A 19,734-nucleotide genomic window follows, 5' to 3' on the forward strand; every position below is an offset into this window, starting at 1 on the left:
CATTGTAGGGTCAATTTCGAATTTGGGCAGATTTCTAAATTTTCGTGTGCGATCAATGCTATTTGCATGAAGCCAAACTACCGGCATGATCATTACTCTTTTTTGGCATTTTAGGGCAAAAAATGTGTAATCCGGACCGATTTCCAAATTTTCGTGTGCTATATCTAGATTACTTGACTCGAATCGCCTAAAATTTTGCCGGAGCATAAAAAATGACTTAATGAACAATTTTCGTGTGTTATAATCCACGCCATCTGCATGAATCCAGGATAACTGATCCGAATCGTCTAAATTGTTGTGATGCCATAAAAATGATCTAATGAACAATAGTTATGATTTCGGCATGACCGTTCCTCGTTTTTTGGTATTTTAAGGTAAAAAAAAATTGAATTCAGGCCGATTTCTAAATTTTCGTATGTTATGGTCCATGCGATTTGCATGAATTCAGGCTACCGGATCCGAATCGCCTAAAAATTGGTGGGGCCATAAAGATGACCTAATGAATAATAGTAATGGCTTCGGTATGTCCATTTCTCGTTTTGTATTTTAGTGCAAAAAAACTAAAAGACCGATTTTCAAATTTTCGTGTGTTATAGTTCCCACACTATCTGCATGAATTTGGATTGTCGGATCCAAATCGCCTAAAATTTTATGGGGCCATAAAAAATATCCTTATGAATAATAGTCATGGCTTCGGTATGACCATTCCTTGTTTTTTGGCATTTTAGGGTCAAAAAACTAGAATCAGACCGATTTCCAAATTTTTGTGCTACTATCAGTTCCGAATAGTCTAAAATTTTGCGAGACCATAAAAAATGAGCTAATGCACAATCGTCATGGCTTCAGCATAACCATTCCTCGGTTTTTGACATTTCAGAGCAAAAAAAAAAACTGAAAATTAGGCGGATATCCAAATTTTAGATGCATAGGAAAGAATATTACATCAAAGTTTCTCTGAATAAACCAAAATAGAAAGGAATTACAAATAAAGCTCATAGTTCATGAGAAAATTACATCACCTTTATTCATCCAACATTGACCTTTATGGAATACAGTGTAATTTCTCAAATAAATGAAGCTCAACTACATCTAATATTGGAAGGAAGAGAAAAGAATACCAGTAAAGTTCTGTGCTAGAGACCTATATTGTACAACATTACCGTGCTGACAAGCACCAGAAAGTCGCCTGAACTTGCACATTGACAAGCAACATCTGTTTGTTCTCTAACTCCTTTTTCTTTTTCTTCTTCGATCTACATGCCCATTACTTGCAAGATTTCTCACTTCTTTGCAGCAGTGACTCTTCTGTCCTATGTCGATGTGGCTAAGATGATGACACCTCTAACGGTTATGGCCTGAAGATGGGGGCCTTCTATCTCTTCCTCTTCCCAATGCCGAGAAGTGATTACTGGAAGGACGTGGATTACTATACCCTCGAGCAACATTTTGGCTAACTTGAGGGGTCCATCCACCACCCCGTTGGTTATAGCTTCCTGCCACATAAGGTTGATAACTCGTGTAATTGTCATATCCACTCTGCTGCTGGTGAAAATGAGCATCGGGTGGTATTGGTGTTTGGCTGACATGCTGCGCACGAGTGGCATGAGAGGAATAACCATATCCAACATTTTGCGGGACCACAGCAGTGTGATGTCCATGTCTATGATAATCCCTGCTGGGAGGGACAGGTCGGCCACCCCTCTCATACAGAGGAGGTGGCCTACTATAAGGATCAACAGCAGCTGGGACATATGATTGGTTATAACTATGATCATAGTGATACGGCGCAGCTGTGTCATCTCGAGCGGCATACCCAAAACTAGCCCGAACATGTTCCTGACCATTGTATCTGTGAGAGGAAGGAAAAGGACCATGTGTAGCAGGATATGCTGCAGGTTGAGCATGTGCATAATCACCATGACCGCTCCTCATCTGCAAACTATTAGCCACCAGCCTGTGTGCTGCCTCTCCAACGTGACGACCAGAGTTTCCACCAGGGTGTTGGTTCCTGAAACGAAGTACACAGCAACATAAAATCGAATGGACAAAATAGACATACTAACTGATTGCATTATTCGACATCTTCATCCAATCAACATATAGCAACATACCTTCCATTTTCCCAAGGTTTCCTCCCAGAATCCTCATGCCACAACACGGGATCAGGTTTTATATCACCAAATGTGACCAACTGCATGGTAACAAAGCAGCATTAGTGAGGAAACGAAAATGGCAAATCATACGCTCGGGAGGAGATGTTTTTTACTTCAATAGGCTGAACAACGGGCACATAAAAAACAACTGTTTTTTTTAAATTCAATAAAAGTCCTGTATGATTAGGAACATTAGGATACTTACAACAACCATTGTCTACCCCTACATAATAAAATGAGATTCTCTTTCATGAAGAAAAAAAAAGCACAGGAATACACATCTTTAGGTTGTCCTCAACATACCAGTCCTTTATTAAATTATGCTTCAGGAAAATCACTTTCATGGACTCCTGCTGCCCATAATTTTCCCAGATTTGAGTTTCAAAGATCACACTAGGATTTAGTCGAAGTCATTTAGGACTCAAATTGTTTACATACTATGAAAAAAGAAGCAATTATAAATTATGGGATATGTACTACCATGCAAAGGAATTAGAAATTTGGATATTGTAATAAATAAATCAAAAAAGGCGTTTGACCAATAGCTGGTTTGATTATTGAAAAATTAACAACGGAAAAAAGAATATGGGACAGAGGAAGCATTCACAAAAAAAATCTTAGGATATCCTTCTAGTCAAGGACAGGGTATAAAGTGTGGTTCTCTCGCATCGGATTACCTTCTTTGGGAAAATAACCCCTTTAGGTGGCCGTGTGATATGCTTATGGGGGTCCGGGAGTCTGTATATTGCACATCTGAAAATGCAAGACCCAGAAAGCTGATCAGAAATTATTATTTTTTAAAAACACTAACAGCTGGTCAGTAACGTCAATTGGTATACAAATGCTGCAGTCAATAGCTAGGTTTCTTACATGACTTGATTGTCCATAATATCTTCCAGCCCATCAATAGGTGATCTAAATATTGGAGGACAAGGATCTCCCATGCAAAGGGATATGTAGCCATTCATCCCACCACTGCATGCACCGCTAGAAAAAATCAGAAGAGTCCACCAAGGACTTTTAACAATTGAGAATCGAGCTAGGTTTTATCACAATAGACAATAGTGGCAATGTCGATTTAGTATGCAGAAAAAGACTAAAAACAGAAGAATCATTTAGAAAAAGGAAAAGCCAGGACCTAGACCAGAAATAGGAGACTTAGACTTCAAATTACGATAAAAGGTGTCCGGGATGAGTAACTAGTAAAAACTTGGATAACAAATGACAAACATAACAAGAAGCTCCATAGTAAACCTCTAAGAAAATTGGAGATACGACCATCTGTCTTTGACATGATTACCCCCCCCCCCCCCTCACCCCCCCACAAAAAAGCCACTCCTATGCTCAGACTGATAAATATATCTACACCATTAGCAACAGCAATACGTAGTTTCCATTTTTATATTCACATGCACCTGCATGTGTGTGATTTGAGCAAGATCAATTGTCTTCACATATACCAGTAGATGAAACAAGATTCACATATACCGGTAGATGAAACAAGATTCAAGTTTAAATAAATTTAAGAATACCATAAGGAATAGATAGCTTCACATAGCATCCAGATAAAGAGTTGAACAACAGCATAAAGGGTGAGTAAATTTAAGGAAGTATTCAATACATGTTCCTGTGTATGAGGAGGGGAAGCAGCAATTGTTTCCAAATATCCTGGTAGATGATTTAAGATTCTAAATTCACAAATTTTATAAACACAGTAGTAAGGAACAGATGGGTTTCGTAGATAATCCAGATAATGGGATGAGCAGGACAAGATGAGCAGAATTTGAATATCAATACACCTCCACAGAAAATTGAAAAATGAGACGCCAAATTTAAACAAGAAATGCTCTGAATTTTCATTTTCAGTAACATTTTCTTTTCAACTTTAGTTAATGTCCTTCAAAGTCCAAATTAATAGGCAGTTCATTTACACATAGGTCATGTAGCAAAACAAACCTTGATTTTGGGTCCAAGCGCTCCTTGACTTCAACACGTTCATAGTCTGTAAGCTGCTTACAACGATCATCAAGAGAAAAAATGTATGGAGATAAAGGGTGAGATAATGATACAAAAAGCATATCATTCATCACACTATTTCTTCGTGCTTCTTCCTCCGTCAAGGTATGTTCGACTTTTGCAACCTCTGCAAGGAGCCGGGCTTCATCAATGAAAGGTAGCTTGGCAATACCCTTCACATTAAGAAAGATGTCAGTACAAAAATACGAGAATACTGTACTTAAGAAAATTATTTTAACAAGTACCTGCCATGAAAAGCGCTTCCCATTCATGTCCACCGCAAAATCTGTCAACAACATTAAGGTATGAGATTTCAATTAGAGATAAAGAACTTTAAGCAAGACTATACCAGCAAATGAGATACATGTCATCCTTTATAATTAAGTAGTTTAATAGATTTACAATTAGTTACTTAAACAAAAAACAACATGACGTACCAGTAGGATAAAAATCAATAATGGGCGAGTTTGGGTCTGTCATCAATTGCCTGTACTGTAAAGGAAGAGCATGTGCACTGCATATAAAACCAGTCAGCACCCTCAAGGAAGACATATAGTTTGAGAAACACAAAAAGTGAGGTATAAACCTGGCAGCAGGAAAAACTCCTAACAGCTGATTGAATGGTTTGAATGGAGAACCTAGTTCAAAGGTGATATTCAACTCCCCAAGATCCTTGAGGTCAGAAGCAAAAGGAGCATAATGATAAGGATAAAACCTGCAGCGGAAAAACTTAAGCAATGAAACCGGGAACAAGATCAATGTCCAGATCATTTTTCATCACTAGCACAATGATCGTTCCAGTGTTTAAAGTAGAAGAAGAATAAGAAAAAACATTCTCCATGGAAACATGAAGCACAAAATATAGCATGTTAAGTAAAAGATAAAATTATCAATTATAAAAAAATATGACGAGCAAATGTGGACAGAACTTAACATATTATGCAAAGACCTATGCACAATGATATTAGTTAGCACATCATTCATATGATATCATAGATCCACATGCACGCACGAAAAAATTCCAGCATCACAAAGGGAAAATTTACCACTGCCAGGAACAAACACCTTCATAATAATAGTGCATAACCCAGCACAGCCCTTCTGTGTATTTCAGGACCTAATAAGATGAAAACCAAGTTAAGATGAGACTGAAATCACCTTCTTATGGATGCAGATGTATAAACAAAACTAAATCTTGCTCAATTGGCTAAGACGGCCAACAATTCATCGAGAAAACAATCCATGGATTTTAGCCTCAAGAGCTGAATCGTGCAGTCATTTTAGGCCCCTATCATGGTTGAGTCTAAATATAGCATTGGGGAATCTAGAAACTACAAGGCATTGATCTATTCGAGACCCATCTAATACTATAAAAGCCATCAGAGTGCGCCTCTCACGTGGAAAAATAGCTCAAAAGTATCGGATATTCTGATATCTAAAAGTAAATTGAACTACATATGCACCATGTTTAACTCATGCGCCAGATTATCAAATTGAAGATGTCGAGTTTTAAAGTTCCAACCATCCAAACGTGTTACCTTCATCAGTATAGATGCTACTCAAGTTTAAGATAACTTACAACGTCCTTTCGTACTTCTTCCATCTCCTCAGGTGTCTTCGCAGAAAATTTTTCCTCATAATACCTTTCCTTCCACCCTGGCACTCCCAGTTTGATCTGTAAATAAAAATCAGATTGCAATTCAATATAAATCTGTAAACGACAACAATATCAAATTGCAACATTTGACTTGTTGTCATTTTGATAAATATCAAGAATTATAAGTTCCTAAAGATTAAAATCGAAAGGAAAAAAAACCAGCCTTAGTTGGGCTGTTTTCCTGAGCCGAGGGTCGACTGGAAACAGCCTCTCTGCCCTTTCGGGTAGGGGTAAGGCCTGTGTACGTATTACCCTCCCCAGACCCCACCTTGTGGGACTATACTGGGTAGTTGTTGTTGTTGTTGTTGTAGTTGGGCTGTTTGGCATTGGGGCGCTGTATTTTAATAACCGTTAAAATGCCTCCCAAGCATTCCGTGATCACAATCTCAGGTACTTAGGTGGAACACATGTACTTTCATGTATTCTTGATAATCATCATACTCTCAGAGCATTTCGCAGCAGTGCTTTTAAATTTAACAATAAGGCAAAAGTGATTACCATCATGTATTCCTATGGAAATACGTTTAGCTAGATCACCCCAGCATATCTTGCATTTTTAGAGAAGTAACTATCTCACATATATGTTTTAGCACAAAGGGTGTGTAATAGGCTAATAGCCATATTACAATTTCAAAAGACACAAGTATGTCCTTGTTCTTCTTACAAACTGCATGATGTCTAACAGTGAATCCAGCATACCTTGCATTTACCATATTAATTCACCAACACAGACATTTTAACGATTTTCTACACTAAACTGATTCTAAGGCTTCTTCTGCAGATCAACTTCCAGACAAACTTGAAAAGCTCATGCTGACGCTTGGTTGGTTTTGGTTTTTCGGGCCCTACATGTGCCAAATGCATCACTTTCTGACTTGTATATTATAGCTAAGAATTTGACAATTGGTATAGGCTTTGACTGGAAATCTCACTAATAGTGAGTGGATTTCACTCTCATAAAATCAAAATTATTGGTTTTGAATTACATCACAAATGTTATAATTATCAACTCCAAAACTCAAAAAATCCAATTGTTTGACTACATAAATAGTATGTGGATTTTAAAGATGCCGCATGGAGTAGCATTTTCCAAGAGCCATATATATTATAATGCGACCAAATAGCAGCTTTCAGTAAAATTTCTTTTCCTAAACTCTTGGATCACCTCCAGCCCTTATGCTACTACCAACTTGACCTTAAAGTCCGTAAAAGCTTATGGGAAATATGCTATTTTCGCACCTTGTCTTCCTCAGGATGCTCTGAATTAAAAACGTCATTCTTCTCGCGGATCAACTTGTTTAGTTTTGTTTTCAGCTCTTCTTTGTTTTCTAAAACCTGATGTCACAACCAAAAGAATTGTGTTAGATGATATTCAAAAATGTCAAAGGAATGAAAGCAATACATGCAGAAAATCAAGAACAATAGGTTAAATAATGGTATAACATTATACACTCCTATAAGACAGCTAAACAAAGCTAAGTCCATCAGATACTAGTTAGTCCTAACGAATGGCTGGACTAAGAATTACATTGAAAATGCCCCTGCCTAAGAAGGAAAACATACTTCTATTTCAAGGCTATTCTCAGCTTCAACAATTGCAGCTCCTATCGTGGCCCCAGAACTTAAACGTGCAACTTTTTTGGCACGAGCAACAGATCCTTTTTCATCAACAGTCCCAGAGTGCTCGCTCTGAATGTCAAGGATGGAAAGACTTGATGTGCCATGCCGAAGTTGGTCACGTCTTGAAGTTCCCCCCGGTTGATAGGGAGAAGGCGAAGGACCTGAAGCAAGCCGCGAACCACCGAACCGAGCAACTGGAACCAAAGATTCAGGTTCAGCTTGAGGAGCGGAGTCATCTCCTCTTTTTAACTGGGCCTTTTCACGCTTGATTCTCTCAGATTGTCTCTGGAAGAAATAAAACCACATAAAAGTGAACTGTAGGTCCCAGTTACATGCAATAGGAGGCCGGCACTCAAAAATACCTCTTCTAATAGATAATGTGACTAGGAAGCAATCAAAAGGGCAAAGCCCTAGCTCCAAGCAAGGATACTTCAGAGAGCTAGAGAACAAAAAATGATCGAAAGCATTGAGAACAAAAAATGATCCAAAGCATTGAGAACAAAAAAATGATCGAAAGCATCATTTCAAAGAAGATTTTGCATAGAATAGAATAGAAAGGTTTAATTGTAGAATAACACTTTGAATAATGGTAACTCTGTATTGAAGCTAGCAGTAAAGTCACCACTAAATTTACAACAACATTTTGAAAAACAAATTAGTGCACTAACACTGCTACAAGGGTTTTTCACAGATCATGAGAGTCCCAAGAAATTCCACTCTCCTTTCCTCTTTTTTGTCCTCGTCTCGTTATCAATTTCTTAATTGATGACGGAAACAGGACAGAGCAGCAAGTTAACCTTTTCATGTTAAGATACTACTCAAGTTCAAAATCAAAAGAAAATGTTCTGCAATAAACTAAAGGCAATGAAGGTAGGTTCTTTGTTTAAGTTTAGAAGAAAATGCAAGGAATGATCAGACAAGAGCAGACCTGATGTAAGCGAGCTCTTTTCTGGAATATCTTATCTTCAAACGATCCCACAGCCTGAATAAAATGCTCCACCCTGCTAAGATTTGGCTGGAAAAGTAGTAAATGAATCAAATCACAGATATAAGTAAAAGTTCCAAGAATAACTTGGTATATGGATTTTAACCAGGAAATTTAGCAAACAACCAAATACCTGACTACCATCAGTTAGATACCCTCCCATAGACTTAAACTCCTTCTTATAAACAGCCAGCAACAAGTTTATTGCACCCTGAACAGAAGGAATATAAACAAAAATGAAGAAAATCATAGCACAATCTTCCCAAAATATCCAATAGACGATTCTAAGGATTCTAAGGGGGATAGAGACCTTATTACTGCGTTCCAATAAGAATATACATCAAACAGATTCTCCAAAACATCAAGAAAATTTATAAGTTCATGTTATCTAGCAGAAGAGGGGAAACAGAAAGAGAAGTGATTAATCAGTGGCCAGCCATGTGCTAAAACATGGGAGAAGAGATCTTTCCAAGCTGGCAAGTTAAAACCTCCAGATCATCATTAGTTGTTTTGATCTTTCTTACCTTTCAGCTGTTAGTTCTCTTTCGACTATACAACGCAATGTTTTGCCTATTCTAGAGGCATGTAGCACCATTTAATACATAAATGCTCCTACGCTAGCTTTTCATCTAACTGAAAAGGTTAACACGTGTTCCTTTCATATAGATCAGTTACCCACACGTGTGATGATAAATAACAATTTATGTCATCTATTCCTCTTATCATTTTCACAGTTTGTCCTTCAAGGCCAATCAACATATCATTATCGCAACAGTAGGCTATTAAGATCTATTAAGAGCCCGTTTGGATTAGCTTATTATAAATAGTTGATAAGTTTGAAGTGGTGAAAAGCATTTTTAAGTGCTAAAACTGATTTTTTAAATAAGCATTTACGTGTTTGGATAGACGTGCTGAAATTTGACAATGACCAGTTGATGTGTTTGGTAGAGAAGTGTAGACAACCTATTTTTTGTTAAAATGACTAAAATATCCTCAAAACTTTACAAAAGATTCTAAATTAAAAAATTTCTTTGTAAAGAAAAAGATGAAAAATGAATATGGAATGAAGAGAAAGTTGGAAAATTTATTTTGGGAAAAATATTTTGTGAATTAAAAAATATTATTAAGGATAAACTACTAAAAGTCTTGGTCAAACTTAAAAAGGTTATAAGCTGAAAAGCGATAAGTTGGGGGTGACCAACTTATGACTTATGGCTGATTTTAGCTTATAAGCACTTGGCTTAAAAGCACTTTGGGTGTTTACCAAACGCGTAGATAAGTCAAAAGGTGCTTATAAGCCAGTTTGACCAGCTTATAAGCTTTAGCCAAACACCCTCTAAGCATAATGGAGGAGTTCCTGTGACCAGTTTTCCCCAAAATGTATTCGCCACAGACCACCTCTTACCTATTGAAATATCACTAATTGAGCTTTCCATCAAAGTTAGCACTCGGAATCTTGGAATCTAAATCTTAAGTTTAGTTTTAAATATGTAACAAATGATTGGCTCAACAAAAGAGAAAGACAACACCGCATGATACAAATCTTTATTCGTGGTAAGTGTACAATATAAAACTTGGTTTTATTTTACTTCTTTTGTTTAGCTAGTCACAACTCACAAGTACAGTTCGGGGGCAAAGGCACGGCTATAAGATATAGAAAACAAGGAAAACCAAAATCCAGAAAGTACAGACCTCACGGATCTCAAGTGTAGGCATATGTGGGAGAAAATCATTGCCAACAAAGAAACAAATAAATATGAAGTCATCAATGATCCGCTCGAGATCAATCTCAAATGGAGGATTCGGAATTCTCATATCATATTCTAAATACTCCCGCAAAGTCCATATGTTGAGGAACTGCAACAGATGCACAAGATTAGGAAAGTGAATTCCAGATATTACTTGAGAATAACATCTTAAAAATCTATGCTTCGTACACAGAAAACTCAAATGTTACCTGGAAAGGTTTTTTTGCCACGACCTCAGCATCGCCTTTCTCATCAAATTCTCCTGCTTTTCGTTTTGCCTTTCCTTCGCAATCTGCAGCTAAGTGACCCATTTGACCACAAAGGAAACACTTATCCTGCTGACCTGGAGTAAATACAACCTGATGTAGAGATGCAAGATTCGTCAAAATAAGAGGCAAAGTAAAAGACAGAACATAAGACTTCTAAAAAGAGATACACAATATGACAAAATGTTATGCTGAAGAAGAACCAGAACCAATCTCAACAATTTTAAGAACAATGAGGGAAAGCGAGGGTTCTTTGTGAGCCCTTATAGAAAAATAGGGTTCTTTGTGAACATAAAAACTAAAGTTTTCTTTTCAAAATCATTTAAAACCAAAATGTTCACATGCGTAACTAGAGAACATAAGTCGAACATTAAACCTCTCTCAGTATCGAGAAGTGAACTTCATGAGTAGCCAAACCCAACATGATTAGATCTGCATCCTGTAATGTGGAACCAGAATCAGATATATAAGTTGTCTAACATTAACTTCAAGAAATCACAGAGAAGTGTTCTGAATGCAAATTGCAAGTAATTCAAAAGATAAGACATACCAAACCATAAAGACAATGGCGTGTATTTGGGTCATAACCAGGAAGATTTCTTTGAAGGCGAATATAGGACATAATTTTATGCTCCCCTTCACCAGGAACATTTGCATCAGAAAGTATAACCTTCAAACAGTAGTTGAAATAATAAGCACGGAATAAGTTCAACATCGTAGACAGGGCAAACACAAAAGAGCATTCAGAGAAAACAAAAAGACAATGAAAACTAGAAACAGAAAGGATTTGCATCCAGGATACCTTAACGTTTTTCCATCCTGGATCATGGTTTAGTCTAAGATGAATGTAGTACTGAAGAGCGATTGATAATGTGCCCATGAATGGAGTCCCAGGAGTGATGACATTTGAATCAAAAACTTGTGATTCTTGTTTAGGGGGAAGTTTCCTGCCCTCTCTCTCGAATTCCTCCCGCAGCTTTGCCTCCTCGGCTGCCTAAAAATGATTCGATGAGATAGAACCCTAAAACATTTCGAAGTTGACAATATATCCCTAGAGAAATTCAATAGTGCATGTACCGCATCTGCTGCATCTTTTGCTGCTCTAAAACGTCTAGATCTCTGCTGATTCATTTTTGCCCTAGGTGCAACACCATCTACCACAAATATCAATCAATAATTAGAACTGAAATAGAACAATCGACTTATAAATATGTTAAATACGCCGATTAACTGTAAAGGATATCAAAATATCAGAAATGGAAATGTGTGCACGTATATACATGTCGAAGCTATGAATATGAGACATAATTTGATAAAAAAAAAATGATGATGAATGAAATTGAGACATAATTCAAACCTATAGAGAGGGGGGGTTATGATCTTAGAAGTAGGAAATCGGTTTTAAGGAGTAAATTAACATGCATGTTAAATCCCTTTTGCAATACCATTTTCCTTTATTTCCTACTTGCAAAATTTTGAAAAGATTTTTCTTTTCCATCATTCAACTTCCTGTTCTGAAATACATTTTATCCTAAATACATCATCCATACTATCATTAAAAGGCATTTTGACCTTATTACCCACCAATAGCCATATATAGCAGCTTTCGAGGACGCACCATAGAGAAAAGCCTGTCTATGTAGTCAAACATGCACTGAAAGACCTCCTCAAATGTCGTTGGAGAGGGCTGCATAAGAAAGTATAGTAAGCTAGAAGACAATGCAGAAGAGATGGAAATAGCATACACATCAGTCATCACACAGACAAAAACCAAAAAGCCAGCATCCTCCAATAGTATCCAATATGATTCAAAATTGGCCACTAAACAAGCACAACTTTCCCACGCTCTATTTATGTTTCCCCTTCAATTAAAACAGGATAGAGAGATGGATACTTGGACAAATTCCGTAGTTCAAATATGGCATCCAAAGGGGAACCAACCATTGATGCAGGCAGTCCAGAAATCTATAATTACACATATAGACAGAGTTTTGACAAAATAAAAGCCGTCGTCATGTTCAACAAGAGAAGCTTCTATCAATTTCTATACATCTAAAAGCTATAGTGAAAGTAGATAGGTTTCTCCCTAGAAAAGCTCTCACCTGCAACATTAAAGCAGTAGAAAACTAAGATAGGCATGCCCAAACTCATTTTCTATGAAAACATTTGTTTCTTTTGAACAAAAACTGGCCAACTCTATTAGTCTCTGACTGGAAAATTAGTCCAAAATGGACACATCCTTTTGCAACACCAGACTCTTTCTCTATATACATTCTTGCTACAAAAATTAATATGATCCATGATAAAATGGATAGGAAAATAGCAGCAAAGCAGTGAGAGATCCCCATTTTGACATTTTTAATTTAAATAGAATCTTCTAGACTAATACACGGGCATGTTTTTTCTATAAAGTAATACACAAGCATGTTTTAAAGTAAAATGAAATTGATCCTTTCAAACAATCAATCAATATATGGCTCAATCCTAAATGATCTCGGGTCCACTATATAAATCTTGTTCGTCATAGTGTGACTATTTTTACTATGGCCTCGACCTACTTCCAACAATGCAACTTTCCACCACCAACAAGATATATCTACATAAACAGCTTATATTATTTAAAAGGCATATACACATTGAGCAGACATATTATTGCTCGTCCCAAAGTTCTTGACTCAGCTAAAGAGGCACTTCTTTAGCATTTTATTACAGCAGAAAAAGTTGACAGACATCATCATGCCTCCAAGTTAAAAATAACAAAAAAGCAAATTTTCGTATTAACTACCAAAAAGCTTAAAATTTCCTTCTTGTTCCTTACACTCGGGAACTACATTTTTTTGGCTTTTTTTTATTGACAGTGGTTTCTGGGCCAGCTTGTGTTGCACCTCGACTACTCAACCGGGGACCTGCTACCTCCCACCAGCACAGGTACCGGGTAAATGTCCACCAAGCATATGCAGATGGGAAGAAATTGCGTAGCGTTCTTTGCCTCCGCTGGGATACAAACCTGAGTGTCCTCATGGTTCTGCTCCCACTTCATAGACTACCTTGGGTGCACCTGGGAACAAAATTTCCCAAAATTCTTCTTGTTTTTAAATTTAACATTGAACAAACCATACATAATGTACCCACATTGCTAGTCAATTGTACAAACATTCAAAAACAATTCGAAAGCATAACAAGCAAACTATCAACTTTATTACTGAAATTTTAAACCCAAATAAACTAGCTACAGAATTTAACGAGAAATTAACTGAATCAAAATCAAGAGTAAAAAAACGTACTCTGTCTTCAGGGTGAAAACATGGATGGATGATACCATTCATATCGAGGTACAGATTATCATATTCAATTTTGTTCGGATTAGGTTTACTCGTATCCACTGGAATTTTCACGCCTTCAATAACAACGGCCTCTTCTTCTATCACATCCACAATAACCATTTGATACTTCTCAGCTAACCATCGGTAAAATGCTGGAACTCCCATCGCTATGGGAATCTCAAATTCGCCTCAATTTACTTCACAATTACAAGTCCTAAATTCAATGAAACTAAAATCGAGAACTGAACGAAAGGAGGAGCAATTTTAGAAACCAAACCCTAACCCTAGATAGGAGTAGGAGAGACGTTAAGGGAAAAGAATATGCGAATAGAGATGGCGGGCTCCGATTTCTGATCCAGTAGAGTAAATGGATCTTTAGGGCACAGAATGGAGGTATTAAGACAATAATACTCTTTATGGAAATAAGAGATTAGGAGAATAAGTGGGGGTGTTTTCGTACTACTGACTATACACAAGCGAGGGTCGTTAATAGGTCGGTTTTTTATTGTTCTGTTCCGGGTACGGATTGTGATTACTTGTTATAGATTTAGGGATCGTTCGAGGGAAACAAGTTATCTCATGATTAATTATTCCGGATTTAGTTATCATGTGATTGGTTATCCCATCCTCCCATAGCGATATAAAAACACTACAATCTTGAATAGCTAATCACGAAATTAGTTATACCGTGATTTTATCCCAACCAAACGTGAGATAAACTCATCTCAGGTTTAATTCGGGATTAATTATCCCACATATCTTGTAGCAAACGAGCCCTTATAGTTTGCTAGTCCAATATATTTTCGTGCAGCTTTAGTACAATAGATATACATAGTGGTGTCAATGGATTTTTGAAAACAGACTAAATCGGCCGAACTGAATCGTAACGAACCGCTTATTAGGTTTCTTTCAGTAAAACCGTAGATTTTTATATAAACTTATAATCGTACCGAATTATAGGGTAGGTTTTTAATTTTATAAAAATAAACTGAAAAAATATCGAACCGTACCGAATAAATTTATATATATTAAGGTTTAAACTAACAAAGCATTAGTTTTTTTTCTTGGGTCTTGGGATTATGGAAATGGTTACAAGTGACCAAATAATCTATATATAAATATAAGGTTGGGAATAGAAAAGTTGATGTGGCACCTTGCTATCACTAGCATTTGTATTTATCTATTTTCTCCTTTTTTTTAATAGTTTGCTTCTTCTGTCCTCACGTATAATTACTCACTTATTTATTGTTGTATGTAAGTAACGATGCTGTAAGTAATGGAGGCATTGAAGAGGTGTGACTTTTGAGGGCAATGAATAGTTGCAGAAAAGGAGGAAATTCCCTAATCCAAAAGTATGGTGCTGTAATGTGACGGTGGAGGCAATGAATTATAGTAGCAGTGATTGAGGAAAACAAATAGTCATTTTCTTCCTAAGACAAAATCTCTCTTAACACTATATATATATGTCACGACCCGGATTTTCCGCCATTAGGAGTCGTGATGGCGCCTATTAATGTGAGCTAGGCAAGCCAATTATTGAACAGATTACATTTATCCATTTTTATACCTTTTTAGCAATTAAAAACAATAATGTGAATACAACGGAAAGTTTTAAATAAGCGGAAGGGAAGCAATAAAATATCTGAACATGTATCCAAAATAATGGTTTGAGTCTCTACTACCCAGAATTGGTGTCACAGTTTCACAAACGATCTAAGAATACTACATACAAAGTCTGAAAGAAATAATACAATACATTGTTTCTGAATTAAGGAAATGAAACAGGAATAAAGGGGTAGAGGGAGACGCCAGGGCCTGCGGACGCCTGCAGGTCTACCTTGGATCTCCGCGTGGACTAAAGGTAACCACTCAATCTACGGTCCGAAGTCTACAGCAGTGGGATCTGCGCAAAAGAGTGCAGAGTGTAGTATCAGCACAACCGACCCCATGTGCTGGTAAGTGCCTAGCCTAACCTCGGCGAAGTAGTGACGAGGCTAGGACCAGATTACCAAATAAACCTGTGCAGTTATGTAATATACAGCGGAAAGTAAAACAGAAATAAACAAGTAAAGATGGGAGGGGGAAAGCATACTTCGGGGAATAACAGGTAAAACAGAATATCAAGAGAATTATAAAGGAACCAAATCCAACTACTAACAAGGATAAGGAAAACAAAGACAGAATTCACTTTCATTTCTCATCTCGTTGTAGGCGTGCAACTCGTTCCCATTTCATGTATCTCGTTGCAGGCGTGCAACCCGCTCCCATTTCATATATCTCGCGGCAGGCGTGCAACCCGCTTCCATTTCATTTATCTCGTGGCAGGCGTGCCACCCGCTCCCATTTTATTTATCTCGTGGCAGGCGTGCCACCCGCTCCCATTTCATATATCTCGTGGCAGGCGTGCCACCCGCTCCCATTTCATTTATCTTGTGGCAGGCGTCACCTGATCCCAGTTACAATTCAACAACAACCACAAAGAATCCCTGCAAGGGAACAAGAGCAATATAACAACATCCCGGCAAGGGAACAAGAGCAATATAACAACATCCCGGTAAGGGAACAATAATATTTCAACAACATCCTGACAAGGGAACAATAATATCAAAACAAACATCCCGGCAAGGGAACAATGATGATAGTAACATGTGAGGCACAATAAACCACAACGGAGTCATAACAATTATAATACAAGACTCGCGGGCATGCTTGACACCGACGTATAGATACTCGTCACCATGCCTATACGTCGTACTCCACATTTAACACGTAGCAATTAAGACACGGCTCCTAATCCCTCAGGCTAAGGTTAGACCAAACACTTACCTCGATGCCACTAACACAATTCATGATTCAATTATAGCTTTATCCCTTGATTCCACCGCCAATTCGCTCGTATAATTGATTTGGAGGAGAAGAAACCTTTGAAAATCGCCTTAGTGTGTTTATGTTTTGAGAGGATATGAAAATGGGTTAAAATTCGGCTAAGTATAAAAGTTGCAGGTCTCAGATGTGGGAATTGCGAACCCCGACCTCTGCTAGCTTGGGAATTGCGAAAGAAGGCTCGCATTTGCGAACCATTCATGAAAACTGGACTTTCTCATTTGCGAAAGGGACCCTCGCATTTGCGAGGTCGGAATTGTGAATAACAACTCGTATTTGCGAGATAAGGCAGGCCTGGGCTGGTTCGCATTTGCGACTAGGCCCTGGTATTTGCGATATCACATTTGCGAGCCAAGCTTCGCAAATGCGAAGCCTGCAGGCCTGATCATACCAGCAATGAAACCTGCAATTTTCTAAGTTCAAAATGCACCCCGTGGTCTATCCAAAACTCACCCGAGCCCTCGGGGCTCCTAGCCAAATATACACCCAACCTTAAAAATATCATACGGACTTATTCGTGTACTCCAATAACCAAAATAACATCATTAACATCGAATTAAACCTCAAGATCAATGAAATTTCTCAAAACTTCTCTAAACATCAAATTTGCATTTAAGGTCCGAATCACGTCAAAGGGACTCTGTTTCTTACCAAACTTTACCGACAACACATATAAATCATATTGAACCCGTACCGGGCTCCGGAACCATAATACGGGTCCGATACCACAGGTTTCACATAACATTTCACTTTCAAAATCCTTTATATTTTTCAGAAAACAATTTTCTTTAAAAATTCATTTCTCGGGCTTGGGACCTCGGAATTCGATTCCGGACATACGCCCAAGTCCCATATTTTCCTACGGACCCTCCGGGACTGTCAAATCACGGGTCCGGGTCCGTTTACCCAAAACGTTGACCGAAGTCAAATTAATTTATTTTATAGTCAAAATTTATCATTTTTCATAGATTTTTACATATAGGCTTTTCGGCTACGCGTCCGGGGTGGGCACGCAAATCGAGGTGATGCTAAAAGAGGTTTTTAAGGCCTCAAAATGTAGAATTCAATTTGAAAACAAGTGATGACCTTTTGGGTCATCACATCCTCCACCTCTAAAACAACCGTTCGTCCTCGAATGGACTGAAGAAGGAAGTACTTGAGTCGGGGAAAAGATGGGGATAACGGCTCCGCATATCGGACTCGGACTCCCAGGTCGATGCCTCAGCAGGATGACCTGTCCACTGAACACGAATAGAAGGAAAACTCTTCGTTCTCAGCTGACGAACATGCCGGTCTAGAATAGCTATCGGTTCCTCCTCATAAGACAAGTCCTTGTCCAACTGGACAGTGCTGAAATCTAACACGTGGGATGGATCACTGTGATACTTCTGAAGCATGGACACATGAAACACTGGATGCACGACTGATAAGCTTAGCGGCAACGCAAGTCTATAAGCCACCTCTCCCACTCGATCAAGAATCTCAAACGGGCCAATGAACCTAGGGCTAAGCTTGCCCTTCTTCCCAAATGTCATCACGCCCTTTATAGGCGACACTCGAAGCAATACCCGCTCACTGACCATGAAAGCCAAATCCGAACCTTGCGGTCGGCATAGCTCTTTTGCCTGGACTGAGCTGTACGAAGCCTATCCTGAATAATCCTGACCTTGTCCAAGGCATCCTGAACCAGATCCGTACCCAACAACCGAGCCTCTCCCGGCTCAAACCATCCAACCGGCGACCGACACCGCCTACCATATAAGGCCTCACAAGGAGCCATCTAAATACTCGACTGGTAGCTGTTGTTGTAGGCAAACTCTGCTAAAGGCAAAAACTGATCCCATGAGCCTCCAAAGTCAATGACACAAGCTCGGAGCATATCCTCCAAAATCTGAATAGTACGCTCGGACTTCCCGTCCATCTGAGGATGAAACGCTGTGCTCAACTCAACCCGTGTGCCCAACTCTCATTGAACTGCTCTCCAGAAATGCGAGGTAAACTGCGTACCTTGATCCGAAATGATAGACACGGGCACACCATGAAGACGAACAATCTCCCGGATATAGATCTCAGCTAACCTTTCGAAAGAATAGGAGACTGCCACTGGAATGAAATGTGCTGACTTGGTCAGCCTATCAACAATAACCCACACTCCATCGAACTTCCTTTGAGTCCGCGGGAGTCCAACAATGAAATCCATAGTGATACGCTTCCACTTCCACTCAGGAATCTCAATCTTGTAGAACAAACCATCGGGCCTCTGATGCTCGTACTTAACCTGCTGACAATTCAAACACCGAGCCACGTATGCAACGATATCCTTTTTCATTCTCCTCCACCAATAATGTTGCCGCAAATCCTAATACATCTTAGCGGCGCCCGGATGAATAGAGTACCGCGAGCTATGGGCCTCCTCTAAAATCAACTCTCGAAGACCATCCACATTAGGCACACAAACTCGACCCTGCAATCTCAAAACTCCATCATCACCTAAGGTAACCTGCTTGGCACCTCCGTGCTGCTCCGTGTCTCTAAGGACACACAAATGGGGATCATCATACTACCGATCTCGGATACGCTCCAACAATGAAGAACGAGCGATTATGCAAGCTAACACACGGCTGGGCTCAGAAACATCCAACCTCACAAACTGATTGGCCAAAGCCTGAACGTCCAAAGCAAGCGGTCTCTCACCGACCGGAATATAAGCAAGACTGCCCATACTGGCTAACTTCCTACTCAAAGCATCAGCCACCACATTGGCCTTTCCCGGATGATATAAGATGGTGATATCATAGTCTTTCAACAGCTCCAACCATATTCTCTGCCTCAAATTCAACTCCTTTTGCTTGAACAAATACTGCAGACTCTTGTGATCCGTGAACACCTCACATGCCACGCTATACGGATAATGCCTCCAAATCTTCAACGCGTGGACAATGGCTGCTAACTCCAAATCATGTACTGGATAGTTCTTCTCATGAATCTTCAACTGCTGCGAAGCATGGCAATGACCTTGCCATCCTGCATCAACACCGCACCAAGCCTAATACGAGATGCATCACAATAAACTGTATAAGGCC

At 38.8% G+C, this 19,734-nt stretch overlaps 1 protein-coding gene across 2 annotated transcripts; it reads right to left on the reverse strand.

Annotated features, from left to right (window-relative positions):
- Positions 1-905: 905 nt before the first annotated feature.
- Positions 906-14,191, reverse strand: LOC109241659 (5'-3' exoribonuclease 3-like). 2 transcript variants are annotated; one of them, XM_019408415.1, is made up of 22 exons: positions 13,730-14,191; positions 12,030-12,132; positions 11,523-11,599; positions 11,248-11,439; positions 10,996-11,115; positions 10,822-10,884; positions 10,389-10,538; positions 10,124-10,288; positions 8,565-8,642; positions 8,375-8,461; positions 7,390-7,731; positions 7,066-7,161; positions 5,749-5,844; positions 5,216-5,286; positions 4,756-4,884; positions 4,607-4,683; positions 4,415-4,455; positions 4,110-4,342; positions 3,024-3,128; positions 2,831-2,906; positions 2,112-2,191; positions 906-2,008 (listed from the first exon to the last, which is right to left on the reverse strand). In XM_019408415.1, exons 1-22 carry the CDS (start codon positions 13,931-13,933, stop codon positions 1,342-1,344), a joined length of 3,252 nt encoding a protein of 1,083 aa, XP_019263960.1. In that variant the 5' UTR covers positions 13,934-14,191; the 3' UTR covers positions 906-1,341. The 2 variants fall into 2 exon arrangements, with proteins under 2 accessions (XP_019263960.1, XP_019263961.1); XM_019408416.1 differs by lacking the exon at positions 13,730-14,191 and having other exon boundaries at positions 12,064-12,132.
- Between the last annotated feature and the right edge of the window lie 5,543 nt (positions 14,192-19,734).

Source organism: Nicotiana attenuata, unplaced genomic scaffold (assembly GCF_001879085.1).
Source record: "Nicotiana attenuata strain UT unplaced genomic scaffold, NIATTr2, whole genome shotgun sequence".
NCBI classification, from domain to species: Eukaryota; Viridiplantae; Streptophyta; class Magnoliopsida; order Solanales; family Solanaceae; genus Nicotiana; species Nicotiana attenuata.